Here is a 25676-nt window from a genome sequence, read left to right on the forward strand (position 1 = left end):
TTGTTTTGTTTTGTTTTCTGAGAACTCAATAGCAAAGCAGCCTGACAAACAAGAAGATTTTGACACTAAAATCTACAGACCTAAAGAAGCTAAACAACAAGGAGGACCTCAGGGAAGATGCTTACATGCCATTCAGAAGGGCAAATAGGATAGACACTGGAAGCGGTAGAAGAGAGGGAATAGGATGGGAGCCTACCATAGAGGTCCCCTAAAAGGCTCCACCCAACAGGGAATTGAAGCAGATGCAGAGACTCCCAGCCAAACTTTGTCGAGAGTACAGGGAGTCTTACCGAAGGATTTTAAGCAAAAGGAGTGTGTAGCTATAGTTAGGTTAAAATGTGTTCCACATTAGGGGTCCATGGTCTCCTCAACCAAGCTGACCACATATCACCAAAACCCTGGTATTGGTTTCTATAAAGTAGTGGGATTCAGGCTTTATATGACGTTTTGTTTAACGAAATCAGAGTGAACAGAATTGGTTTTAGTGAGTTTCTGTGATGTAATTTGTCTAGTTTTCCTGTTTTGTCTTTAATTGTCACATAATAATTGTACATACTCATGTGGTGTGGCATGATATAACACTTCATTACATGTATGCAGTCTGTAATGTTCAACTCAGGGAAAATGGCTATCAACTTTGCTACTTACTGATGAGATATTCTGATACCCAAGAGAGCTGGGATGACTGTAGATATACAGGATCAGGCGAAATCTAAGAGGCTGTTCTTTATTATGGTGACTCTGGGCAAGCCCATGTCTCTTAATGAGCAACTGAGTAGGAGCTGTGCATGCATTACTTTGGTTTAGAGCATCTGCAGGCCAACTGCTTTTCAGAATTACTTTGGCTCTGCCTCTCTGGCTATGTGACCCAAACACATTACACAGTTTCCTGTGCCTCCCAGCACTTGGTAGGGTGTGGCTTGCTTATAGCTTGAGGCCAGTCTATTCTACACAACTAGGACCAAGACAGCCAGAGATGCCTAGTCAGACTATGTCTCAATCAATCAAAATGAAAAAAAAAAAAAAAAAAAAAAAAGGATTTAACCTGTCTCATGGGGGTCCTGTGAGAATGAAATAATAACTGCCAAGTTCCAGGAACAGAGAATGGTATATATGACATTCTTCATGATTATCTAATGATAATACAATGATTGATTAAGGTTGATTTTCTTACTCTTCCAGTGGATTAGCCTTGAATTAAGCATATTTTGTGACATCGTTATTGAATAACTGAAGAACTTAGAAGTCTCTGAAATCGAGAGCGTGGGAATTATTAATTTTTTCCAAGCACTAAAATACTAAGAGACTAGAAAATGCTGGGCTGTGGTGCCATATCTAAGCACTGTGCATTCAAAACACACCTGAGATAAAGAGGTAAATCTCCAGAAATACAGTCAATGAGGAGAGTTTTGTTTACTTTTGGATTTTTGAGACCGAGTCACACTGTGTAACCAAGGCCAGCTTGGAATCCACTGTATAGTCCAGTGTACCATAGACTTCATGGCAGGTACTTCTACCTTGTCCACTGCATCTTTGTGGCTTAATAATTACTCATTTGGTTATTATTAAAGCACTCCAGATAAAAATCCAAAAGGAATTTTAGCTTTTTTTCCTATGGTAGAAACTATCTTTCTGGTTAGTGCCAGGACTCTGATCCCAAGGGAAAATGAATCCCTGGCTTCTCTTGTTGCTGGTGAGTGAGCTGAGTGGCTAGGACCTACCTTTTGTTTCTGTTCTAAAACTCCCTAATCAAAATCAAAATAGAGGAGGAGAGAGTTCCCTCGCCTTACAATCCATCATTAAGGGAAGGCAAGGCAGAAACTTGAAGGCCCACGTGCTATTCACACCAAATTCATTACCTTATGCAAGTGAACTTATTTCTTAGCCAGGAACCATAGAGGAGGATAACTTAAAACTCTGGCTTTCTTAAATACTTCAGTATCGTCTGCCGGGGGATGGTGCCACCCACAGAGGGCCCTTCTACACCAGTTAACAATCAAGACAGTCTCCTTATAGGCATCCACGGGCCATTCTACCATAGAAAATGTCTCACTTGAGAGTTTCCTCTCAGGTTACTCAACATTGTATCAATTGACAACTAAAGCTAACCAAGGTAACTTCTTGTTGCCTTAGACAATAGGATTGATGCCAGAAGCACCACGGTGGGATTTTTTATGAAGATGAATGAAAATCTGTGTAAGGAAACAGTTCCTGGTACTTGTGTTTTCAGATAGCTTTGCTGCTTGGCCCTGTTTACTGCACTAAATAGCATAGGGTTAAGATTGTGAACTTTTCAAATTTTTCAGCCAGTTGTGACTCTGTCCACTTGCACCGTCAAGGCTTTCTCACATGAGCCTTGGCCTCAGAGTGTGGTCCTTATGTTCTTCTGTTGAAGGTACTGAACACAACTGTTTGAGGTAAAAATGTTAGGGATTAGCTCATGGGTTATTTACTGATATGGATCTCTATCCTCTCAAATCCCACCTTGGCAAAGCATGCTTGTCAGTGGATTACGCCCTTAACACCACCTGTGCTTCCCTTAATTCCACCCTCAGGGTTAAGGTGCTGTAAACACTGCCGAGCAAGCCCTGAGGCGGTATGACGGGACCAGAAGGGCTGCAGTGAGTAATAAACTCCATGCTCCTGTGCACTCCTGGGGGTGGTTAATGCAGGACTCCCTGCTGGGGATTGACTTGCCTAACAGGGATGCATCTCTGTGTTTTAGAAACATAATCAGATTTTTTTTTCTGTTAAGACTGTGTAATAAGTTTGCTTCCATTGTAATGTTATTCACTTTTTGAGAGAGCTTTACAGTCTTTATAATATTCTTTAAAATACTCTTCACTGGGTTCTTTCTTGAGGGGTTCTCTGTTTATGTTTACAATATTCATTCTCTTTTTTGATGGGGGCTCTACAGTGTTTATAACAGTCTCCATGTCTTTTTTGTGGGATCCAATTGCAGGATTGTTACAGAATTTATACTATTTTTTTTACAATATTCTTCTTTGTTTTGTTTTATGCTGATTCTGTACAGTGCTTAGAAGGCCAGAGCAAAACAGACTGAACAGGAAGTCTAAAACATGGAGATGGGAAAAAGTATGTCAGGTAGACCCCAGCAACTTTAAGCTACACTTTTGCAACAAAAATAATTCACCGCTCTAAAGAATGGACATAAAATATATCACGAGTTGTCAAAGCACTACTGATTGAACTTATGACCTGATTTTTTTCATTGTCCTATTTTAAGAGAACATCTAAGTTGGTTTTAGAAAGTCGAGGTTGGGTAGACACGCACTGGGCCATTCTGAAGGACGGACTATTTTAAGGCACCAGGAAAAGGTATGTGTGATGTGGCACCTTCCTGAGTAAGTCCCCTTCTGTCTGCTGCCCCACTGCAGGAGGGCTCTGATGGAGTTGATTGCACAAAAGCTGGGGGATATGCCTTGTGTTCTGTAATGTAAAGGATGGCATGGTAAAAACCACAGAGAAAAAAAGTGTGAAGCTGGAGGTACAAGGAGGATGGGAACCAGGAGACAGGATGTGAGGCACTATGTTCCTGAAAGGCTGAGAAAGTGGGAGCCATGAAGAGACCAGACATGACTAATTCCCAGTCTGGTCTCTCATGGGCTCATTACACAGAGGGACTCTGGCAGGTGGAGAAGGTGAAGTCTACGGAAGCTTTAGGAATGACATGCCTATATCAAAGAGCCGGTCGGGAGAAGGTAACTGACACTGTGGGCTTCACACAGACGGAAACCAAGAGCTGAGCATGTGGAGGCAAAACTGCGGGGTAATGTGCTTGATTTCGAAATATCAACTGTGATTGATTTCAAGAGTTTGCTCAATGGTCAGAAAAACACTATCAGTGGCCTTTGTATTTGAATTAGTGACACCTGTAGATGGTCACTGTTAGGTCACTTAAGGAAGGCATTGACTGGACAATGACAAGTAACTGCATTGTTGTGAGAAAGCCTTGACTGGTCAGTCTCTTAGTTCACTTATATCCTACTTGGAAGTACTTATTCTTAACCTGCCTTGTTTGCTCCTCAGATTAATGCCATGAGCTTCAGGTGAGGGGCGGTCTAAATCTCAGGATGTCCCCACACAGTGCATCCACTCAGTGGAATCTACACCCACCTGCAGAGTAATCAGCCTAACTCATCATAACCCTAAGCCCCCAACCTGCATGGGAGAAAGGGAATTATTTATATTCATACTCAATTTGATCTGTGACAGTCTCTTTTAAAAAAATTATTTTATATTTGTCCTATGTGTGAAGGCAAAGCACGTGAGGGCTTGGGAGTTACAGTGGTTGTGAGCCGCCTCATGGGCACAGGTTTACTGCGAGAGCAACATGCACTCGTAAACACTGAACCATCTCACTGGTCTTTCTGACATTCTCTTAATGTATCAGTTTTTGTTTTGTTTTGTTGTTTTTTTTTTTCAGGATAAACTTTTTCAAATAACGTTATAAATCGGTGGGCTGAATGTGCTCCTTCACTGACTGCCTTGGCCTACTTACCACCCGACTTGAATATCGCTCTTGATCTCTCACTATCCTTCAGATTCCTCCAGAGAAACAAAACCAGTAATAAATAAATGTATGTGGTATATTTATGTAATATATAAAATATATGAATATTATATATATTGAATATCATATATATGAATACTTGTATATAATAGTCATCCTGAGAAATACTATATATAATAACATATATATGTATATAATATTCATCATATAATTATCTATTATGATCATATATTATATTCATTCATGTAATATTCACTACCCAGACCCAGGCAGACAGACATGGTATATACTCACTTATAAAGCCATAAAGTACAGGATAACCAGGCTACAAACCACAGACATAAAGTAGCTAAGTAACAAGGAGGGCCCAAGAGAGGATGGTCAGATTTATACATTCTTAAGGTGAGACTTTAGATTTATGATAATACAAATATTTATGAGGCTCTGAATGAGGAATTAGTTGGCAGAGTCATTGGAGGCCAAGCAGCCCCAGCATTCACCATGTGGGAAGAGAAAAAACAGTAAAACTGATGATGATACTGTTTGGTCTACCTCTGAGAGCCTGAGAAGTGGGGAGTTAACATGTCAGACCCAGTCCTTTACAGAGGAAGCTCAGCTGACATGTCCCCAATCAAGCACTTATGTAGGAAAAAGGGACCAGATTCATCCTGCCTCTAAATTTTGTACTGTTGGACCTGGTGTGGTACATGCATTCAAGTGGTAGCATTCAGAACTACCTCCAAAAACTACAAAGGTCCACCTTGACCCATAGAATTAAACCACACTGATCCCCAAAGCCAGGTAGTCTGTAGTTAGCAGCAGGCTAAGTGTGACATACTCCGACACTGAAAAGCCACATGGACTGATTCTGCTTTCCAGTAGATGCTTTCCCTGTGCCCCCCTCTTTAGCCTTGGGCCAAGAATGTGAATGTGCAGTCTCATCCCTGAAAGTGGCTCTAGAAGTGATGAATTTTATTTCCCCAGCAGATAAGGTGCCAGGGGTATGAATTCTGTTTCCTGCTTTTCTTGATCTGAGTTAGAGGACAAAGGAAAGGAACAAGAGCATATCAGCATGATCATTTTATAATTATAAGCAAACTCCCAGGAGTCACTACACTCCTGTTATCAGAAATCTTCACTTACTAGACTTTCTCTATATTTGCTTTTGGCTAAATAGCTCACAAGATGACCTTGACAATGCTACTTTATTACTGAAAAGAAGAACTGGGGCTAAGTCATGACAGGCTGATTATGTAAGACTTTTCCACAATTTAAACCAAAGGTATTTTGGTTCAAAAAAATGTGTATGTGTGTGTATATATATATATATACATATATATATACATATACACACATACACACACACATGCCATATTTATGTCCTGTGCATTATATGGCTAGCATATACAGAGCACTTAATTTATGGCAAATGTCCCTGTTTCTCTCCCCGACTCGTTTCATGTTCTAAATTCAATGTGTGGATATACAAGACTCAGTGGTTTTTCAACCATATACTAGTTTTATCTTTACATAATTATTCTGTACTGTAGTTCATAAGTCTTTGTGTTTGATGGCATTAGGTCTTCTGAGTTTGCCATATGAGCTATATATATATATATATTAATTGCTTCATTAAAACTAGTAACAACTAATACTTATGTAGTGTTCATATTTGATAACATGATTCATTTTACATTTAACTCTAAGCACAGAGCTCAGTGAGATCAAAGGTATTCCGTTTTTATTTTAATGAAAAAATCAAGGTCCACTTGATTAAAATAGGGCACTCAAGGTCATGTTGCTGTTCCGTGGTAATACAAGGATTGGCACCCTGACCAACATCATGCAGCCTCTCTGGTCTTTTGTAACCACAGTCTTCATGCCTGGGGCACAGCCTCAGCAGATTTTTGGTGAGGTGGGTGTCTTGCTGTGCCTTTTGTCTTGATTTTCAGCATTAATACTGGGTAGTATTTCTTTTCTCTTTCTTCAAATCCTGTAGAAAGGCCTACAAAGAAAGTACACAGGAAAGCACTGGATTCACTACTGTGTCTGTCTCTTCATTGTTGGTTTCATACTATTTTTAGGCTTGGTAGATGGTAAAAAGGACTACCTAGAGTTCTACTAAAGCTGACTTCAGGAGCTGCAAAGTGCTGAGAAAGTTTAAAACCTCCGATTCTGCCTGAAGTAGTGGGGGTGGGGGGCGTAGCTTCTACAGGGGCTTAATGGAAATGGAACTGCAAGTTCTCTGCCCTTGCTCTCCTCACCTCTCCTACCTACAAAAGGTTCTGAACTTTTAAGCATCTTCCCACCTAGTGCCGCTTCACAAAATCAAACAGCTAAGGAATACCAGGTCTAAAAATAGAAAACCCAAGGTCTTCTGGGGGACAGCTAGATGATTTCCTGCAAAGATATACATCTATACATTTGCATCTCAGAATTCATAAATGTGTAATTTGGACTTACCACAGAATCACAGATAGTCTTAAGGTGAGTTTCTGTGCCATGAAAAACTGCTGACATTTTTATGATTTCTCTCGCAATTGCCACGAGTTAAATTCTTTTGAGTATATTTGATTTATCCCTTCTTCCTTGTAATTCATAACTTTACAGCAAATTCCATATGTCTTAGCCCTATTTATTAATCTTTCAACGTGCACATTTTCAAAGATCATTGCTACTCAAATGGCTCACGATGTCATGGTAGAAATAGTATAATTTTCCCACTGCTTCCCAAGCCCATGTCTCACAGTTATCACAAATGAGTTCAAAGACTCTTTTTGCATAACTCAGGTCATGGAGAGCTTTTTAGCAACTTAAAAATTACACGTGTCTGAGAAAATTACCATGGAAGAACAAAATTGCTCTATACTTGCCTGTGTCATCTTGTTATCTTTAGTCAGCTGATTTTTTTTTATGTAAAGTTCTACATAAGCTGGTATGAATAAGTTGAAAAGGCATAAAACAACTAGCAATTTTCTTATGAAGAATAAATACTAGGACAGAAAACATTTAGCTAAGCCAGTAAATGCTATATTGATGCCTTAGCACCCTGCGTAAAATGTACAGATGCAATGTGCGGTCGGTCGTCTTGTCTCTTCAGGAAGAGATGGGAACTGTGATGTTCAGTGTAGGCACAATCTCCAATTTCTGTAACTTTCGATGAGTATTAGAAAGTAAAAATATAAAACATTTCACAATCTTGCATGTTGTGGGGGGAGGATTTTGGACTTAGCAATATTTCACCCTGTCTCATGTACAGGTATAGGTAAGAAGGGAACCCAGGTGTGGGTTATAAGGTCTCGGGGCATTTTCAGAACCGTGCTTTGTGCTAGTAGTATATTCACCACACTGTATCAGCCATTATTTTCTGAGAACCAAATGATAATCTGGGCCTCATCTCATATCATCCAAGAGAAAATAAGAACACATCTACTTTGGCAGGATGACTTTTGTGTTGGATAGGTTCTTGTACTTTAGGCTAAGACCCCAGTATAACTGTATTAAGTAGGACTTCCAAGAAACGGAGGCTGGTTAGTCACTGGGGTTATTGCTGTGGTTAGGATTATTGCTGGTAGATTAGATTGAGTTCTCTCTTATGAATAGGTTGTTAGAAAAGCAGATTTGGCTTCTTGTCCTTGGATGTAATCTTTCCTTTATACAAACATTCCCATGTTTTTTTTCCTCTGCATGTAGCCAAAAGGCCTTAATGGTAGCAGGTGTTGGCACAATGCTTTTGGACCCTCAAAACTGTGAGTGGTATAAACTTCTTCTCTATACGAAGCATCCAGCCTCCAGAATTTTCTTACAGTGATAGCAAATGGGATGATAATGCTGCTATGTAAGTGTGTCACATGCTTGCTTTATTTTTAGAGCTTACATGTGTAGATTATAGTTACTAATAAATGAATTACATGTTGGCAAATTAACATTCTAACTTAGCCCTGAATGTATCTTTATATTTCAAATTGAAAAGACCAGTGAGTCAATTCTCTTGTATAAAATGGAATCTTACTAGGTTAAAAATAGCGTGCTTAAGAACAATTTGGCTTTTAAAATGTCTTACTATTTTTATCTCATTGAATGCTTCTCTCTAAATTTCATTTATAAAATCATTGCCTGCTACCTCAGTTATCTTCTATATTAAGACTTGCTGTTTTCTTTAAAAAAAAAAACAATAATAAACTCATCCTCCCTATGATTTTTTTTTAAATCTCTGAATTGGAGACTATCCTTGAGACCGAGTTCTTCCTTGTGATCATTGGTAAACTCTTGTATCTAACTGTGTGGCCTTGGACATCTATATCATGGCTGATGGGCTTGGTAATCCTCTTGATCCAAACTACATTGAGCTTCCTCTTGTGGTTCCTATTTCATCCCCTCGGTGACACAATTCTTTTTAGTTTTGCATGTGAGAAAAGACTTTCCTGTGTAACCCAGTTGACAGAGCTATGATTGGAACCTCAGTAGTTTAACTTAAGGCATCTGTTATCATGGAGTCTGAGGTGAACCGCTTTACCTCTCTGACCGCTCTTGCCTTCCATAGCATGTAATTATTCAAATGGATTCTGTGATAGCTAATCTCTTTGGCAATGTAACACAGCCGGGAAACAGGAGATCTTAGCTGAATAATTGCCTCCATTAGGATTGACCTATATACATGTCTGTGGAGACATTTTATTGATTTCTATCTGGTGTAGGAGAGCCCAGCCCACTGTGGGCAGCACCATCCTTAGGCAGGTGGACCTTAGTTATATAAGAAAGGTAGCTGAGCATGAGTAAGCAAGAGAGCAAGCTAGTAAGCCTTTGTTCTGTGGTTTCTGCTTCAGGTTCTTGCCTTGAGCTTCTGGCATGGTTTGCCTGTATGATGGACTATAACCTGTAAAATGAAGCAAACCCTTTTCTCCCCTGAGTTGTTTTTGATCATGGCATTCATCTACAGCAACAGAAAGCAAATGAGGACAGACCCTGAATATGTACATTATGAAAGTTTTAGAGAAAAAAATAATTCTACTACTAAATAATTTTTTTATTATTTTAATATGGGGAGATCCTTAAAGAGTGACATGTCCTTTGTTTCTTGTGTATGATGTGATGGATTGGTCTGCTGTCTACCTCCTTGTCAGTGAAAGGGGGAAGACTTAAAGAATCATAGGATGAATTGTGCACCGTGACACATATCTGTGTTCTCAGGAGGCTAAGTTGATAAGATCATGAGTGGAAGGCCATCCAGGGCTACATTGAGGTACCCCACCTCAAACAAAGAAGAATAAAACAAGAGGGCTGGGTGATGGTAAGGCAGTCCTTTCTTGGAGAGTCTGAAAACACTGTTCCCAGCCCTTCACTACAGAGCACTTAACATTTTTATCCCTTAGGTTTTTGTGTGTGAAGCGCAGATGTTAGGAGTTTATTTAGGTGGGAAAGTCCAGAGTTAAGAGTTCACAACCCAGTGTTTCCTCTACCTGTGAAATTTCATCTTTGTGATCTCACAGCTTTTAACACAACCAATAAGAGTTATTGGTCCCATTCCCTCTGTATCTACTGGAATCCAAGAGCTACTCTGCAGTCTTCTTGCTTTCTCATCTCTAGCATTGATGGAGTCTTGTATGCAGCTATGGAGGGCCACTGGTGGCGATGGAATAGTAGAGGATATGCACCAGGCTCTTCACCATGTACTTTATAGAAATTATTTAATTTAATGCTTTCAAACAGCACATGATTACATTTCACAGTTGGTGTAATAGGCTCCAGAATCTTAATCATGTAAGGATATACAGCATGTTAGGAAACATCATATTTCATGTTTGCATGCAAATATGTTTGACTCTAACCCTTGTACTTACTACCTCCTTCCTCCTTGTCTCATGACCTCCACATAATTTTAGGCAAGTGTTTTCTTAAGTTCGAGGACAAGTTTGGGTTGTTATGGTGTCTCCTTAGTGGCACCCAGAGCTTTCTCTAACTATCAAGGATACAGTCTTCATTTTTAGATTGATGAAATGGTTGTAGTACAGTCATCATCCTGCATTCCAGACACAAAGGAGTTAAACTAGGAAAGCAGGAGCGAAGGATGACGCATTACTAAAGACTTCCTCTTCACCTTCCTTCCTAGAAATTATGCTAAGAAATTTCTGCTTGACTCCCTAAGCATTATCCAATGTTTGACTGTGAGTGTCAGCATCTGTTTTGAAGTGCTGCTAGGTAGGGTCTCTCAGAGGACAACTGTTGGGCTTTTGTCTGTAAGCTTAGCAGAGGATAGTTCATAATGTCACTTCCCACTGATGGGACTGCCTTATCAGGCCATGGGGAATAAGACATGCTCAGTCCTGATGCAACTTGATGACCTGGGGTAGATGGGAAAGGGAGATCCCCTTTTCTGAGGAACAGGAGAGGGGGGAAGGAAGAGGGACGGAGTATGGGACTGGAAGGGGAAGAGGAATAGGGCTACAAACAGGATGTAAAGTGAATAAAAAATAAGTTAATTAATTTAAAAAATAAATAAATAATAAAAAAAGAACTTTCTACTTTTGAATGTTTGGTCCTCAGTTGGTAGAACTATTTGGGAAGGATTAGAAGGTGTGGCCGTTTTTGGAAGAGGTGTGCCACTAGGTGTGGGCTTTGAGGTTTCAAAGCCCCAACCCAGTCCCAGTTAGCTCTCCATAACTTCAATTTACAGATCAGAGTGTAAGCTCTCGGCTACTGCTCCAAAAGCATGCTTGCCTGCCTGCTCCACTGCTCTCCACCATGATGGTCATAAGCTTACTCTATGAAATCATAAACCCTCATTCAACTTTTCTATAAGTTACCTTGGTTATAGTGTTTTGTCATGGCAATAGAAAAGCAGCTGAGATTCTATGCAACTTGAAAAGTCATCTCATCTGGTCTTTCCGAATCTCCTAATTTTTTAAAATCTTTCAAAAAGAAAACAATGGAAAGGAAAAAGAAAAAAAGAAACTAATACCCCTTTCATGTGCTTGCAGATAAGCGACTATAACTTAGACCAAACCACCCATGGCCCACAGCGGTAGAATCGCTGGCCCTAGTTCTGTGATCACAAGACCATGTGTTCTCAACAAGTAAGTGCTAAGTGTGCACTTGTTGGGAGCCCCATTGCATTGCAGGCCAGGATCTGGATTCTTGTTGAAGGAGGGGTACAGGAGGTCCAGGAAAGTGTGAGGAGAAATTAATTTTCTAGGCAGCAGCCACCAGGACATTACCTGGACTCTTAATGTCAGGGAAAGCTGGAAGCCTGCTGCTGGGTCAGCTAAATTTGTAGGTTCCAAATGCTTACTTGGGGTCCCTTAAGAAAATCTCATGATGGAACGCTTTGTTTCTACAGCTTTTGCCTTCCTCATACATAAAATGAAAACATCCATAATGCCCACCTCCCTGGGTTGTTACAAAGATAGCGCCTGTGGAACATTATGGCACATAATGTTCATTGAACAAATACTGCCTATTAGTATGAGCCTGCTTCTCTCTCTCTCCCAACCCAACCAAAAACAGGGCTCATGGGTTCGGAGCTGTCTCAGCTCCAGTCATGCTATAAAAATTTAACTAGGGCATAAAGTACACATATAATCACACTAGGTCCAAAAATGATACTGTGATAATGTGATTAATAACGAGTTCTTGGATGGTAATAGCATCTTAAGTTGCTTCCGTAGACTTGTAAATTTCATGGGCTCCAGTGCTTATGAGAGTGAGACTGACGGCTCATTGCCCAGAGCAGAGAGCTGCGTGGCTCGCCTGTATTGGTGTTACACAATCCCTAAATAGCTTTGTGTCTCGGGTCAAAACTTCACATTTGCTGGAGTCTCCCTGGGGTGGAGTGACTTTACTTGTGTGCTCTTGCTTTCCATTGCTGAGATGTGAGCAAGCTTGACAAGTACGGGGAACTTCTTGGGAACAGTGTGCTGCTGGTATCTGGGACTTGGTACGACCAGCACCTTTCTCCATGTTTCCATTCACTTTTATCTTTTCCAGGATGAGTTGTCTATGAATTGTATGTACCATGGGATGTTCTCTTAAACCTAGACAGAAGACAGAGTGAATTTCATTTCTGCGTTTTGGTTAAGAAAATACAGTCTAAGAAATGCAACGTGACATTCCCCTGCTTGGCATGTGCTGGACATGAATTGAGATCTTTGCTTCTAGGTCTTTTCTGCATGACTGCATTGCAAGTACCATCTGTCCTTATGTCTGGGAGATAGTAGCATTTGTATATCTTCATATCAAGTTGTCCTTTCAAAAGGGGTAAACTGTACAAACACATACCCATTTGCTACAGCTTTAGATGGTCAGATGTCCATAATTGCTACACTTAGAAGGCCTGTGCATGGATGGGGTTGGCATATCACAACTATGCTGGAGTTGTTACACCAACTCTAGCATTGCTAGGGTCCTGAGCCGGTTTAGAACACCAGGGTTCACAAGAATGGTGCTGTGCAAAAAGTTAAGTGGATATTCATATGCATGGCAGGCAGCACGGCTCTCTGCAGACCTCTGGAGTAAGCTCCACTCCTCCCCATTTCACCCCTCCTGGATTTTCAAGGCCGAAAGTTATACCACCCCAAGTCTTTAAGACTAGTCAACCTTTGAAGAGACTCCAGTACAATAGTAGCATTCACTGTGTGAACATCACTCATAGTTGCTGTGTGTGTGTGTGTGTGTGCGTGTGTGTGTGCATGGGTGTGTGTTTAAACCTTGGATTTTGTTTTTGTGTGTGTAGGGGGTGCTGGTCGCAAAGCTGAGTTCCCTGAACTGTACAACACCCCCTCCTCCCTGACACGGGTAATCAGAGATTCATCAGTGATCAAACAAGTTGTCACATTTATAAAAAGGATAGTATCCTGTATTGGGAGCTTGAGAGATGGCTCAGTGGTTAGGTGTGCTTATTGCTCTTGATGAGGGCCCGGGTTCTGTCCCCAGCATCCATGTGGCCACTTACAACTGTCTGTAACTCCTGTTCAACACCTGACTCTCTCTTCTGACCTTCATGGACACCAGACACTCATATACAGGGTATTACTTATATGCAGGTGAAATACTCAGAGACATAAAAAAAAAATACTCATTTTGTTTTTTAAGGGATTATAAGAGTGCAAGCTTGGAGGATTTCTGGGATGTGAGGAAGGGTTGGGGGTGGCTGAGGGAGTGTAGCTCACCTGGATCTGTCCCAAGGAAGATCACCATATCTGGGCTTGGTAACAGTCTGAGCTCATTTCCTGGTTGCCTATGAGAATAGGCTGTTGCAGCATTCAGAGCATTTGGGTTGCTTTGACCTCCAGCCATCTGTGCCTGGCCTGTAAAGTTAAATGGTCAGTGGCATCAGATGGTGAATGACCACAAATAGCCCCTGATCACTGCCGCAAGAGGGAAAAATGCCCCCTGGAGAGATAATCATAGATGCTATTTTCAAAGTTGGAATTAATTGTATATTCAGGAAAGCCCATCTTCTGCCAATTATTCTATTAGGATGATGGAGGCATTATGTCTCAGAAAACAGTTAGAATAGTTTCTCAAAGGTCACCTATATCAGCACTCCTAGAACAAAGCCCTTGGGGTCACATCCTGGGGTAGATTAGCAAGTGACATTTTACAGTCAAAATATGTGCCTAAGAATAAGTCTGACCCTCCAACCTTAAGCTTTTATGGGTGGGAGCTGTCATTTGGTGCCTTTTTAAAATTACTTTTCTCCATGGTCACATAATCAAAAATATGTCACTTTGTCTCTGTGGACACCTAATGTGAGTTTGACCTCATGTTCTACTGTATTAATATGTCTGCCTTTGTTCCCATCTCTTTCCTCCAGCTAGTGAGACCTGTAATGACTTCCACCCGATGTTCTTCACCCATGACAGAGCTTTTGAGGAGTTTTTCTGCATTTGTATCCAGCTTCTGAACAAAACATGGAAGGAAATGAGAGCAACTTCTGAAGACTTCAACAAGGTAAAGGGGGTGCCATAGCCTGGTGCACGTCATGCTGTCTTGCTGATTTGGGACTCATGCCTCCGACACAGCATGAGCTGTGCATAAAAGTAGTGGCCAAGGGAAGAGAAAGAGAGGGGCATAATTTTTAATTGGACCCAAAAATAGAAGCAACCACTAGGTATCTGCTTGGGGCAGCTTTGGTCCCTTTGTCTAGGCCAAGGCGACCAACAGATCCTTTCTGGGGAGACTTTGTCATGATTTTTCCTTTGCGGTTTGGTGTGGAGTGCCTTGTCACTGGTGTGAGGTTGTTAGGCATGGTGTTTTCCCTCCACCTGTGTAGAAGACAGGAATGGAGCCAATACAACCAGGAAGACAGCTGTCTGCTCCATTGGTATCTTTGTGTGGTGTGACTGTCTTATGGTCATCTGTCTGCTTCTATGTCCAAATGAGAATTTCTATAATGGAGGAGATCTCCACCGTCACCCCCCCCACACACACACACACACCTCTCTGGAAACAGAGTTACTTGTACCATGTCTTGGTTTAAGTATTTGATTATTTGAATGAAGATGCTGTGGGACTTTAAAACGTTTTTATTCCCTGTAGTTGTGTGTATGTGTGTGTGTGCAACATACACAGAGTCCAACTTATAGAAATCAGTTCTTTCCTTTCACTGCCTTGATCTTAAACCCAGGGCTTGAACTCATAGGTCGCTAGTCTTCATGGCGGGTGCCTTACCTGCTGTGCCATCTCACCAGCACTTGTGTGTTTGTTCTTATGCTGTCATTACTTGCAAGACTCTGACTTTCTCCTTTCCATAGGTATGAGAATGTTCATTGAAATTTCTTGGGCAACTTAGAGGGGTTAGAAACAGACTTCTTGCTTTTAATGCTAAAAAACATCCTTATCCTTCCAGCAGACAGGTATAACAGTGATGTCATGGCTAATCATGACTAGTTTTAGAGTATGGATAGGTAAAGATTAGCCTATAGCACTTGTAAGATGCTTCGAAATAAGACAGTATCCCATTACCCAAGCTTACAGTCCTGGTCCTAAGGATCATAACTGTCTTGTAGAGGCTAAGAATTGGGCGTGCTACTTCTGTAGCTCTGGTGCATAGATAAAATCTAAACTCCAACTGCGCTTGCATCCCTGTCCCCTTCTATCTGAATTTACGTCATCTGCATTTTGTTTTGTTTGTAAGTTCTGGTTTGTGGCATCTTGAATCCACTATAAGTTGAAAGGAAGAGAAGCAGGAAAAGGTCTGATGCCTCAGCCAGGCACTGAGCTGCCTATCTCCCTGGGCATAATGATTTCACCTGCAGTTAGAGCATCTCCCTCTGCTGTGCCTACCATCTAAATCACTGAAATCTGGCCAGGTCATTGTGCTCCACGTTGAGCAAGTTGCAGTTTAGAGCCACTGCGTATCTGAAGAGCGTTGTCTAAGCAGGCACCATTCAAAGAGGACTGGGAGGAAAGGAGCCATTAATTCGATTGCAATCATAGCCACAGCCTCCTCAGTGTACTTCACTTGATTATGAGAGACTTTGCCATTCAGGTGCAAATCACCCCAGAAAAAAGGAGGCCTTCCACACTCAAGCCATGAGAAGAGACTTAAATCAATAGCCTTTCAAAGTGGCTGTGGCCGCTCTGCCCTGGAGCAGCATGACTCTTCATAGGCTGTGGGGAACAGCCACTGAGCCTCAGCTTTCTATGTTAAGACACTCACTCCTGGGGGAAGGCAAAATCACCATCACTGTATATTAACATTAGTTCAAGAACGAGTGTCAGAGAGAGGTCAGGCATGGGAAAGACAGGGAATTTTAAATTTCCATAATAGTCTGCTTTTTCTCTTCTTATTTTTGAAAAAACATATCAAAGATAGATATGTAAATATATACATGGGTACGCTGAACTATAAATAGACTGATAGATATAAATAAATAATAAGTAGCATATGTATTCATTTTCTATTGCTATTGCAATGAATGACTGCAGAATTAGTAGTTAAAACAATGCGAATTTCTTATCTGACTGTTCTGTAATTCAGAAGCTAATGGTGTCTCATTGGGCCGCAGTAAAGGCTTCGGCAGAGCTGTTTCTGTCTGGCAGGTCTAGAGTAGAATTTGCTGCCTCACATTCTTTAGCGTCCGGAGACTGCATTCCTTGGTTTGCATCCTGCTTCTCCCTCTCCAAAGCCCATGGTGGTCATGAGTCTAGTCCTCTGTGGTGCTGCCCCATACCTCTGATGACTTCTTTTAGGTGCCCTGAGATTGTTTGGAATTTGTATAACCCAGGATAATAATCTCTCTGCCTTATGGTTGGTGAAAAGCAACCTTAATTCTACCTGTAATCTAAATCAGACTTTGCTGTCTTGGAGATTAAAGCATGGGCATCCTTGGAGAGCGTTTTCTTCCCCATCATCGTCTATACTCTATTTGTGCCTGTGCTCGATTTTTAAGTGTTAATAACAACTTCTAATGTGATATTGATAGAGAAGCCCCTTTGCTTGTTATTTGTACTGATAAATGTAATTCCAGAATTCTGCTGGTAGCTGCTCCAATACAGATGTTTCTGCCCCTTTTCTTCTGTGTCCCTGTTCTGCCCGCAATAACATCTTTATTTTAGGGGGGAAAAGAACAAAGAGAGTACAGTGTGAGAAAGCCACTGCTACAATTTGAAGGCAGTCTTTCCATTCTTTATTTCTTTTTTTTTTCCCCTTGCTTTCTGCCTATCAACCACTGTGCTGCTTTACTCGATAATAAATGGAAGGAGAGAGAAGTGCTGAAATTGAAATCAGTTCACTTTTCTTCTTGTTATTAACTTGGTAGCAGAGGAGATTGAATTTAGGAACAAATGTGGGTTTGGAGTTACTGGTAGATTTAAATGATTTCATGTTCCCGAGGCTTGTCTAAATTCAAATCCAGAAATATTTTAAAAGAACCCAACACGAAACACCATTGCTTTTGAAATGTTTTGGGTACTATCTCAGGCTCTGGTAAGTTTGTATACAACATGGAAGGGGGAGATTGAATTGCCTACCTCAAGGCCCCTAATTCAAGAATTTAATTTCGCCAACACACCACATGTACCATGTTCTATCAGAGGCTTGAACTTCAGTCTGCCGATATCTGGAATGTACTGATTAATGTTACTAGTTAATCCACTGCTGGAAGAAAGTGCTTGGAAAAGCAGCTGTCTACTGCTCTTCCAGGCTTGAGAAGCAGCAGATGGAATGTTTTTCTTATTTATGTAAGAGAAGTAGAATTGGAGAGTGATTAAAATATTTATGCTTTGAAAAGCACTTTCACTTTCTCAATATAGAAGTCTACAGAATAATCCATTGATTCAGGCCATTGAGTTTGTATTCTGTGTTTTCGCCTTTTATTACCAATATTTTAGAGCATATTTTATTCATTTTTATGAGTGTCAGGAAAGAGCTAAACGGCTGCCAGTTGCCTCTCCACACAAGCGGCCCAACCATCATTTGCAGCCCTCATTTACGATGTTTTGGGTACAATAATCTTATGTTTGTGTATTTCATGTTGTTGCTCCTTAAATATGCCAACAAGGGTTTGCATATGAAATATGGTTCTGTATGGAAGTGTTTCTCAACCTTGGGTACATTTGGATCAGTTGGGGCATCTTATCCCAGTGGGCTGTTGAACCACAGACCAGTGAAATCATGAGATGCATAAAATCTATCCATGGGTGTTTTCATGAAGTTAGAATTGATCACTAAAGGTGACTTGTCTCGATAGAATTTCTTTTGACATGTGCCACACTTATCTCTAATTAATAGAGAATGCCTGCATGGGTAGAGTACTGAAACTGTGTGTCATGTAGCTGTTCAAAAATTCCATGCTTGAAAATTAACAAAAATAAAAATGGAAATGGTATCTCATCCTCTCTTACGGTGGTTATAGTAATTGCAGTAATAAATATAAAATAGTTTATGGAAATAAATTCATATGCAGATATAAGATGGCGTTTTAAAAAAGAAATCATAATATAAATCTTATTTACAAAACATGCATAAACAGCCTTATAAAAGTCTTTTTTTTTTTAGTATATTATGTTAAGAAGATAGTGAATTGTGAAGATGTCCATGAGCCCTGAAATACATTCTGAACCAAATGACTAATCTAACAGGGACAAAAATAAACTTTGCTGATTTCAGCAGTGTGTTTTCAAGCAACTTTATGGGCTGCCTTGTTTTCCCACATTGGCACAACATGCTAACAGCCTATGAGAAAGCCAGCAGGTCTCAGGAATCTTGTGTTCTTAACAGTTGGTGAGAATTAAGGCCTCTCCAACAACTCACTACCTGACCAGACGGGTTTGGTGGTGGCTAAGCTGTTCTAGGGACCATCAGCTATCTCTCTCTCTCTCTTTTTAATGATGTTGATGACACTGTCAAAACCAACTTTATAAGCCACTACCACACAACTTTGTTTGTTTCAATATATGGAAATGGGAGTGATGGTTTTAAAAGCGACCAGTCCCTACATGTATATGATGTCCATATTAAACATTTATAATTGCTTTAAAATGGCTTTGAAAGATTATTTCTAGGGACTATCTCTGACATGAACTCTGTGGCTGGCTCTTTGATCACCTCCCCCTGATGGGGGAGCAGCCTTACCAGGACACAGAGGAAGACAATGCAAGCCAGTCCTGATGAGACCTAACAGACTAGGATCAGAAGGAAGGAGAGGAGGACCTTTTCTATCAGTGGACTTGGGGAGGGGCATGGATGGAAAAGTGAGATGGAGGGAGGGTGGAATTGGGAGGGAATGAGAGAGGGGACTACAGGTAGGATGAAAATGAATAAACTGTAATAAATAAAAATAAAAAAGCAAAATAAAAAAAAAAGCAAAAGCGGCTTTCCAGTGAAGTAACAGGGCTATTTTGGAATGTTATCCAACAGGAAAATAAGCGAGACACACTTGCTAGGGTTTGGAATCCTAGACTCACAGATGAAAAGCTGAGGATGTTTAAATTGTCAGAGACTGAACTGGGACAACCCTGGTCTAGCAAGGTAGTTGCCCCCTGGCCAAACTGTGAGCTTCATCTGTGTCAATGGGAGAAAATCCCAATTAGGAAGAATTAGAGAACAGACCAGAAGGAAACATTCTTTGAAATCCCCTGAGGAGGATCCACCAAAAAATAATCAACCCCTAGCAGATTATGGTGTGGCATAAAATGGAATGGTCTTTAAAATGTTAAGGCTAACAAATGCCTGGGCTCAAAGTGGGGGGAGGCTCGCTTTTCGCCTTGCTTTTGGCTTTCTGACTTTCAGTGTGTGCTTTGCAGAAGACAATTGTATATTCAGAGGTCCTCTTCCTAGGCGTGCTTGGCTCCATAGCTGGGCAAAAGGCACTCTTTAGGTTCACTGAGCCAGCCTATGGAATGAAAGGTAGTCTGTAACTCTCATCATGAATAAACATGAACCTCCTCATTTGCATGAGGCAGGTGACTGTAAAATATCTTGCAGCAAGTCATGAAAGGAAGCTTTGTGTGTCAGTGCCCAAGGGAAGCTGGGAGGACTCAGGGTTGTTTATCTTCATTAGAATTCCATCTAGTGCTGCTGTTATTGATCTGAACTGGACCCGGTGTAGCTAATAAAGTAGGTGTACATTTTAATTGAAACATGAATATTTAAGTAGAAGAGACGTCTTTTAAAGAACCCCCATGTCATGCAATGAGATTATGTATTATTTCAGCTGTCCAGGCTATTAACAAGTGTTTATTCAAAAGCCTTCTCATCTGCCACAATAGGTTTGTGGGTTTGCAGTGCAATCAGCCAGACCTCCTGTAGAACCAAATGCATTGTATGAAGAGATGTAGTTTTCCTTTAATGTTTCTTGCTGAATAGTGGCAAGTGGGCTCCTGCAACTTGTATTTTTCAGCTGCTAATTTAAGGTAGTGCTGGGCTTTGTTCATGGTATTTGCCACTTTTTATAAGACTGTCCTCATCAGTCACAATTACACTATTGTAGGACAGCAGAAAGACCAAGAGGGACTTTGCTAACTTTGATTTTAGACAAAGCATTTGTTGCAATAGACTGTAGGGTATTTGCTGTAGATAGTGTGTGTGTGTGTTATTGAAAGCAGTTGACATGAGGCTGCCTGAGTTAGGCAAGCAATGGCAGTCTGAAGCTATGTTTTGCAGCCTCTTGTTTTTGGTTATACACCCCCGACCCCGTTAGACTTTTAGATCATTTTCCTCCCTAATCACATTTTCCCCCTGAAATTGTTATTATAGAAACACTGAGTATTGTATATTTGTACCTGAGATAGATTTTCAGATATCAATAATATATATTTTCTCCTGCCTTATATAGAGAACCACTGAAATTTGGCTTAGAATTTTATCACAGTGGTAATAAATTCCTAAGTGAAGGAACTTTCTGTAAGGTTTCTGATTTTGAAAGTCTTCCTTTCCCAGCTTACCTCCAAATGCGCTACAGGGGACTCAGTGCTAGATGCAACAGTGAATAAAAAGCCCGGTTCTTCCTTTCTTGCTCTTGGATAACCTGGTGGAAGGGACTCAGAACTTCGGGCTTCAGATCACTCTGCACTCTCCTGGTGTCAGGTAAATTAGCTGTGTATCTCAGTTCTGGGTGGGAGTATGGAGGTGGGAGACGGCATACCATAGGGTTTTTGACTGCAAACATTTCCAGGAGGGGTGGACAGGATGATTTCAGAATAAAACACTGGTTACCATGGTTTCAGCTTCACAGCAAGCATGCCTCATTCATGAAGAACCTAGATATGACCCTTTCCGGTTGTTTTGCACCTCCTGCACATAGCTGCTCACAACTGAGGATGCAGGGGACCCAGAGTCCTCCAAGAAGTCATTTTGTTGCTCCTGATCCTATAATTACAGTAAAAATGGTTAGGTTGGTTGCCGTTTGTCTGAGAGGCTAGCTGTAACCACAGTCTGCTGAAGTCATGGCTACTGTGTTTTGCCTTCTGGACATTGTCTACCACTGAACATGTATAGTACAAAATTCACGAGTTTGACAGATAGTTCCAGATAAGCCTGATGATGCTAATATATTCGGAGGGGATCTCTTAGTAATTTGAGTCTGGCATAGAGTTCTCACTTTCAAAGTCTTTCTCGAGCCTGTATAACTTTTCTTTGCTGTGTCAAGGTTTGGCAACTGTGAGAAAGAAACAATTAGCAGGTTCTTTAGCTCGACAGCAGCACAATCCATCAGTCTCTTAGTTCAATTATAGACCATCCCTTAGCAGGCGAATAGTCACTACTCACCAAGCTGACTGCTTTACATAACTTTATTCAGAAGCATCTGAAACTTCTTTCCTTTCTATTAACTGTGCTTTGGGGCTCTGAATGAGTGGTTAACAAGTTCCTGTGACCTGGATTCCAGACCCCATTGTGGATTGTATGAGAGATTTGATAATGGCAGGGAAACCATTTTATTAGTATATGTCCAATTAACAGGAAATCACCTGCATTTTAAGTAAGGCATAATGAGATGAAAGCTCTTTAAATTAAAGGACAGATAGGAAACAGAGTTGCTTGTCTAGGAAGGGTACCTTTGGGTGCTGATCTCTCATAAAATATTAACTCCTAATTGATCAAAGAAATATTTATTTTGTAATGGCAAAGTAAATTGTGTTTAGTGGGAGATTTAAAATGCAGTTGTAGGGAGTGCAGGAGAGAGAAGAGCAGGCCTGTATCGTGGAGTCACTCCCTGTTGTCACCTGAAAGGGCCAGGTGTGAGGGGCCCTGAGGACAAAGAGGAGGGCATAAGGAGTCTGTGTTCGTTTCTGCTCTGCTGCTGTGGTAAAGTACCACAACCAAACATTTTCTTAGCGTTCCAGAGGGCTAGGTGGCCATAACGGTGGGGAAGCTGTGGCAGCATGAGCAGGAAACCGATAGATTCCATCTTTATTCAGGAGCCTATGGGAGCCATTTGTTGTTTAAATTACCACTGAGGGGTAGAAGATAGTGACCAGAGTCGTTGACAGACAATGCAAAACAAGAGCTGTGAGAAGTTAGAAAACCCAAGAGTGATCTTCAGATGCCATCAGCAAAAACGCCAGGTCTGGGGCTGGAGAGCTGGCTCGGTAGTAAAGTGCACTGCCCACTTTTCAGAGGATCTAGGTTTGCTGCCGACAACCCGCATGCTGATTCATAACGGGCTGTGACTGCAGTCCAGTCCTAGGAAGGTCTAATGGCCTCTCCTAGTCTTCAGGGCTTAAGGTGTACACATGGCAAAATTCCCGCACACATTAAATCAATAGATTCTGACCAGCCTCATTCGGCCCTCACACCACCCTGCCTCCTGTTACCTGTTACCTAAGCCTCTGAATCAAGATGTTAGAAAGGGGGACAGAGGTTGAGAGGCGGGAACAGGCGAAAGGTCGGAGGTTGGCACAACTAAATCTATCAGTAATTTCCTTTGCCACGTTGTGGCAAGTCTTAAAGGGATAAAAATGAATATTGAAACGAATTTGAGAGCTATGGGCTCCTGTTTTGTTGTTTTGTTGTTGTTGTTGTTTTGTTTTGTTTTTCTCTTCTGCCTTCTCACTCTGCTATTGCTTGTAAGTGCTTTGCCGACTGGAACATTAGAAGGAAATGGTTCTTAGTGAATCTAGGTGGAAGGAAATAATTAAGGAGCCAGTCAGCTTGGCTATCATTTCCCCAGTTGGGACAACATCTTCAGGGTAGTCTTGAAGCCGGTGACTGTTACTTACTAACAACTCACTCAGGATGTCCCTGGGGTGCCCATCATCCTGTACCATTCCTGTTAATACTTATTTTCTACAACATATGGCAATGGGGTGCCTACCATCCTGCTCTGCCCCAGTGAATACCCATTCTTTACAACATATGGCAGAGAACTATTGATTCTCAAGATTCCCGAGAACAGAACCTTGAATTGTCTGTGTTCTTAAGAGTCTTGCATTGTGCCTGGGATTTAAGGCACTCAAAATTATCTTACAACCATAATACAAATAGCATGGTCATATCTACATCTGCATCTTGGGTAACCAAAGCACTGTCTAAGCTACATTTTCAATGCAAGCCCTTCTTTCCACAAATCTTTGTGTCTGTACCAGGTTGAACACCAGGATACCAAAGTGACAGAACAAGATAACTCCAGATCTCTTAAGGCACTAGTATAGTTCTCTCTGAAGACTCCTGGGCTGATCTCTCTGTTTGAAACTAATCAGTAACTAGCCAGAGTCCTTTCTTCATTGCACCAATTCATATTTTCCTCTTCTCGTCATTTGGTCACTACTCCTATTTGATAACAGTTCTTCCTGTTTGGAGACAGTAATTATGCCTGCAGGTCTTTGCCATATTCCCCTTTGACTTGGTCAGATGGCTTTCTTGCACCTATGGGATGTGCATAGATATGAAATGAACAGAGTACTTGAGAACTGTGTGCTATGGGTAGGGACTGCTAACTCACTGCAAGTTCCAGACTTAAGACATAGGGGTTCAGTTTTCTGTAGTTAACCCACAAAATTAGAGATGCCAAAGTATGTCCAGATAGCCATTTCAGCTGACTTGTAGACCTGTGAGTATAAAAATCATCTCGTAACATTTGAGATTGCTTGTTACACAGCATCTATATGGCAGTAACTAAGACACCAACTCTTACACTTACTTAGCTTCTGTCTTGGAAAACTCCTTAGGCTGCAAATGTTGTCAAGCACAAATCTGACCATATTGTTCCTGCTTCCACTCTTCCTGTGGCTGTCTGTTACCTGACTCAGAAAGTTTCGTGGTGACTTACTTTGCCTGCCTCTACCTCGTGTTTTCACTCTCCACCTTCCCTAGGCTGCCAACACATCCTGAATGCCCACCGTTTTTTGTATGTGCTGTAACACTTTCATCTCTGGGCGTTAGCTCATCCTCATTCTCTCTGCCAGAAATGTCTTCTCCCATCTGCCTGTTGAGAGTCTACTTTCCTTCAGGATTTTGCCCAAGTGCCACCTCAGCGTGATAGTTTCCATGTCTCTTTCAATTCAGTACAAAGCTTTGCACCTCTGCCTCCACAACGTGGAATTCAGATTTTCTATTGGAAAATACCTTCTAGCTCTACAGTAGCTGTTTAATTATAAACCCAACTTTCCAAATTGAGTCTATGTATTACTGGATGCAGAACTTTCACATCTCAATATTCTCAAGGTGCTTTCTAAGTATCTACTCAATTCATTTGGGTTAAATTCCGAATGAATGGCCAGAAATATCTGACTCATCTTTTAAAATAGTTCCTCTGGCCAAAAGTTGAATTGATTTACATCATTTCAATATAGAATGGCTACTACTGTTATTCAGATCCTAGAGGCTAGTATTTTGCAGTTCTAAGTATTTTGCAGGTATGCTTACTAAAGAATTATCTTAGGCATGGTAGCACATGCTGTAATCCCAGAAGTCTGGGTGTGGTAGCAGGAGGATCAAGAGTCCAAAGCCAGCAAGTCTGAAGCCAGCCTGGACACTTCATCAGGAAAAGAGAACAAAGCCAGCCAACAAACAAAGTAACCCATCATGCCCAAGATGTCAATATGCTCTATTGGCAAATCCTCCTAAATCTATCCTTCAAAATGTCTTCTTCCGATATCTATGCTTTGAGAGACTTATAGAATAATTTTGCCATTTGTTGCCGAATAAATGTAACAGTAATAATACTTTTTTCTCCCAATGTAGCTTTATGTAAAGTGATGAAAAGCTGCAGAGAAATTGAACCACTGCAAAATAAACTCAGTTTCTCTTTTCCAAGTATCACAGTTGGAACTGTGCTCTCATTTTCCAACTCCACTCATTTATTATAGCACTGTTAGTCATGCTTAACCCACACACCGTGGCAATTCAGGGAACCCTCTGGCCTCCTGTTTGTCATGTTTTCAGGCCATTGAGGGGAAATGATGTCAATAATAGCACTTATCCATTTCTACGATGGCTGTCAAGAGATGTTCCAGTGCAGAGGACAAACACAGCTTCTAGCTGTCCACCCTTTCTAGGGGACGGTTGCTACCTGAGCAGACCTGAGACTGTGAGTGTGAAGGTCAGGAGTCACAGATGACGAACAGGGGCATGTTGAGCTCATCCCAAAAATTGCCACTGTTTTACCTTTGCCTCCTTAGTTCTCTTAAACTGGGAAAAATGCGTTATCCCTAGAGTAGCATAATACATGGGGACCCCTCAGGATGCAATTTTTGACCAGGC

General features: G+C 41.1%; 1 protein-coding gene across 4 annotated transcripts in view; it reads left to right on the plus strand.

The window, feature by feature from the left end:
* The window catches only part of Elmo1 (engulfment and cell motility 1), a 521602-nt gene that overhangs the window by 354574 nt on the left and 141352 nt on the right, over positions 1–25676 (plus strand). For all 4 annotated transcript variants that reach the window (XM_060372629.1, XM_060372632.1, XM_060372630.1 and 1 more), the window contains one exon: positions 14346–14482. In XM_060372629.1, coding sequence (XP_060228612.1) covers positions 14346–14482 — 137 coding nt within the window. The remainder of the gene's footprint in view (positions 1–14345; positions 14483–25676) is intronic.

Source organism: Meriones unguiculatus, chromosome 19 (assembly GCF_030254825.1).
Source record: "Meriones unguiculatus strain TT.TT164.6M chromosome 19, Bangor_MerUng_6.1, whole genome shotgun sequence".
Classification (NCBI taxonomy): domain Eukaryota; kingdom Metazoa; phylum Chordata; class Mammalia; order Rodentia; family Muridae; genus Meriones; species Meriones unguiculatus.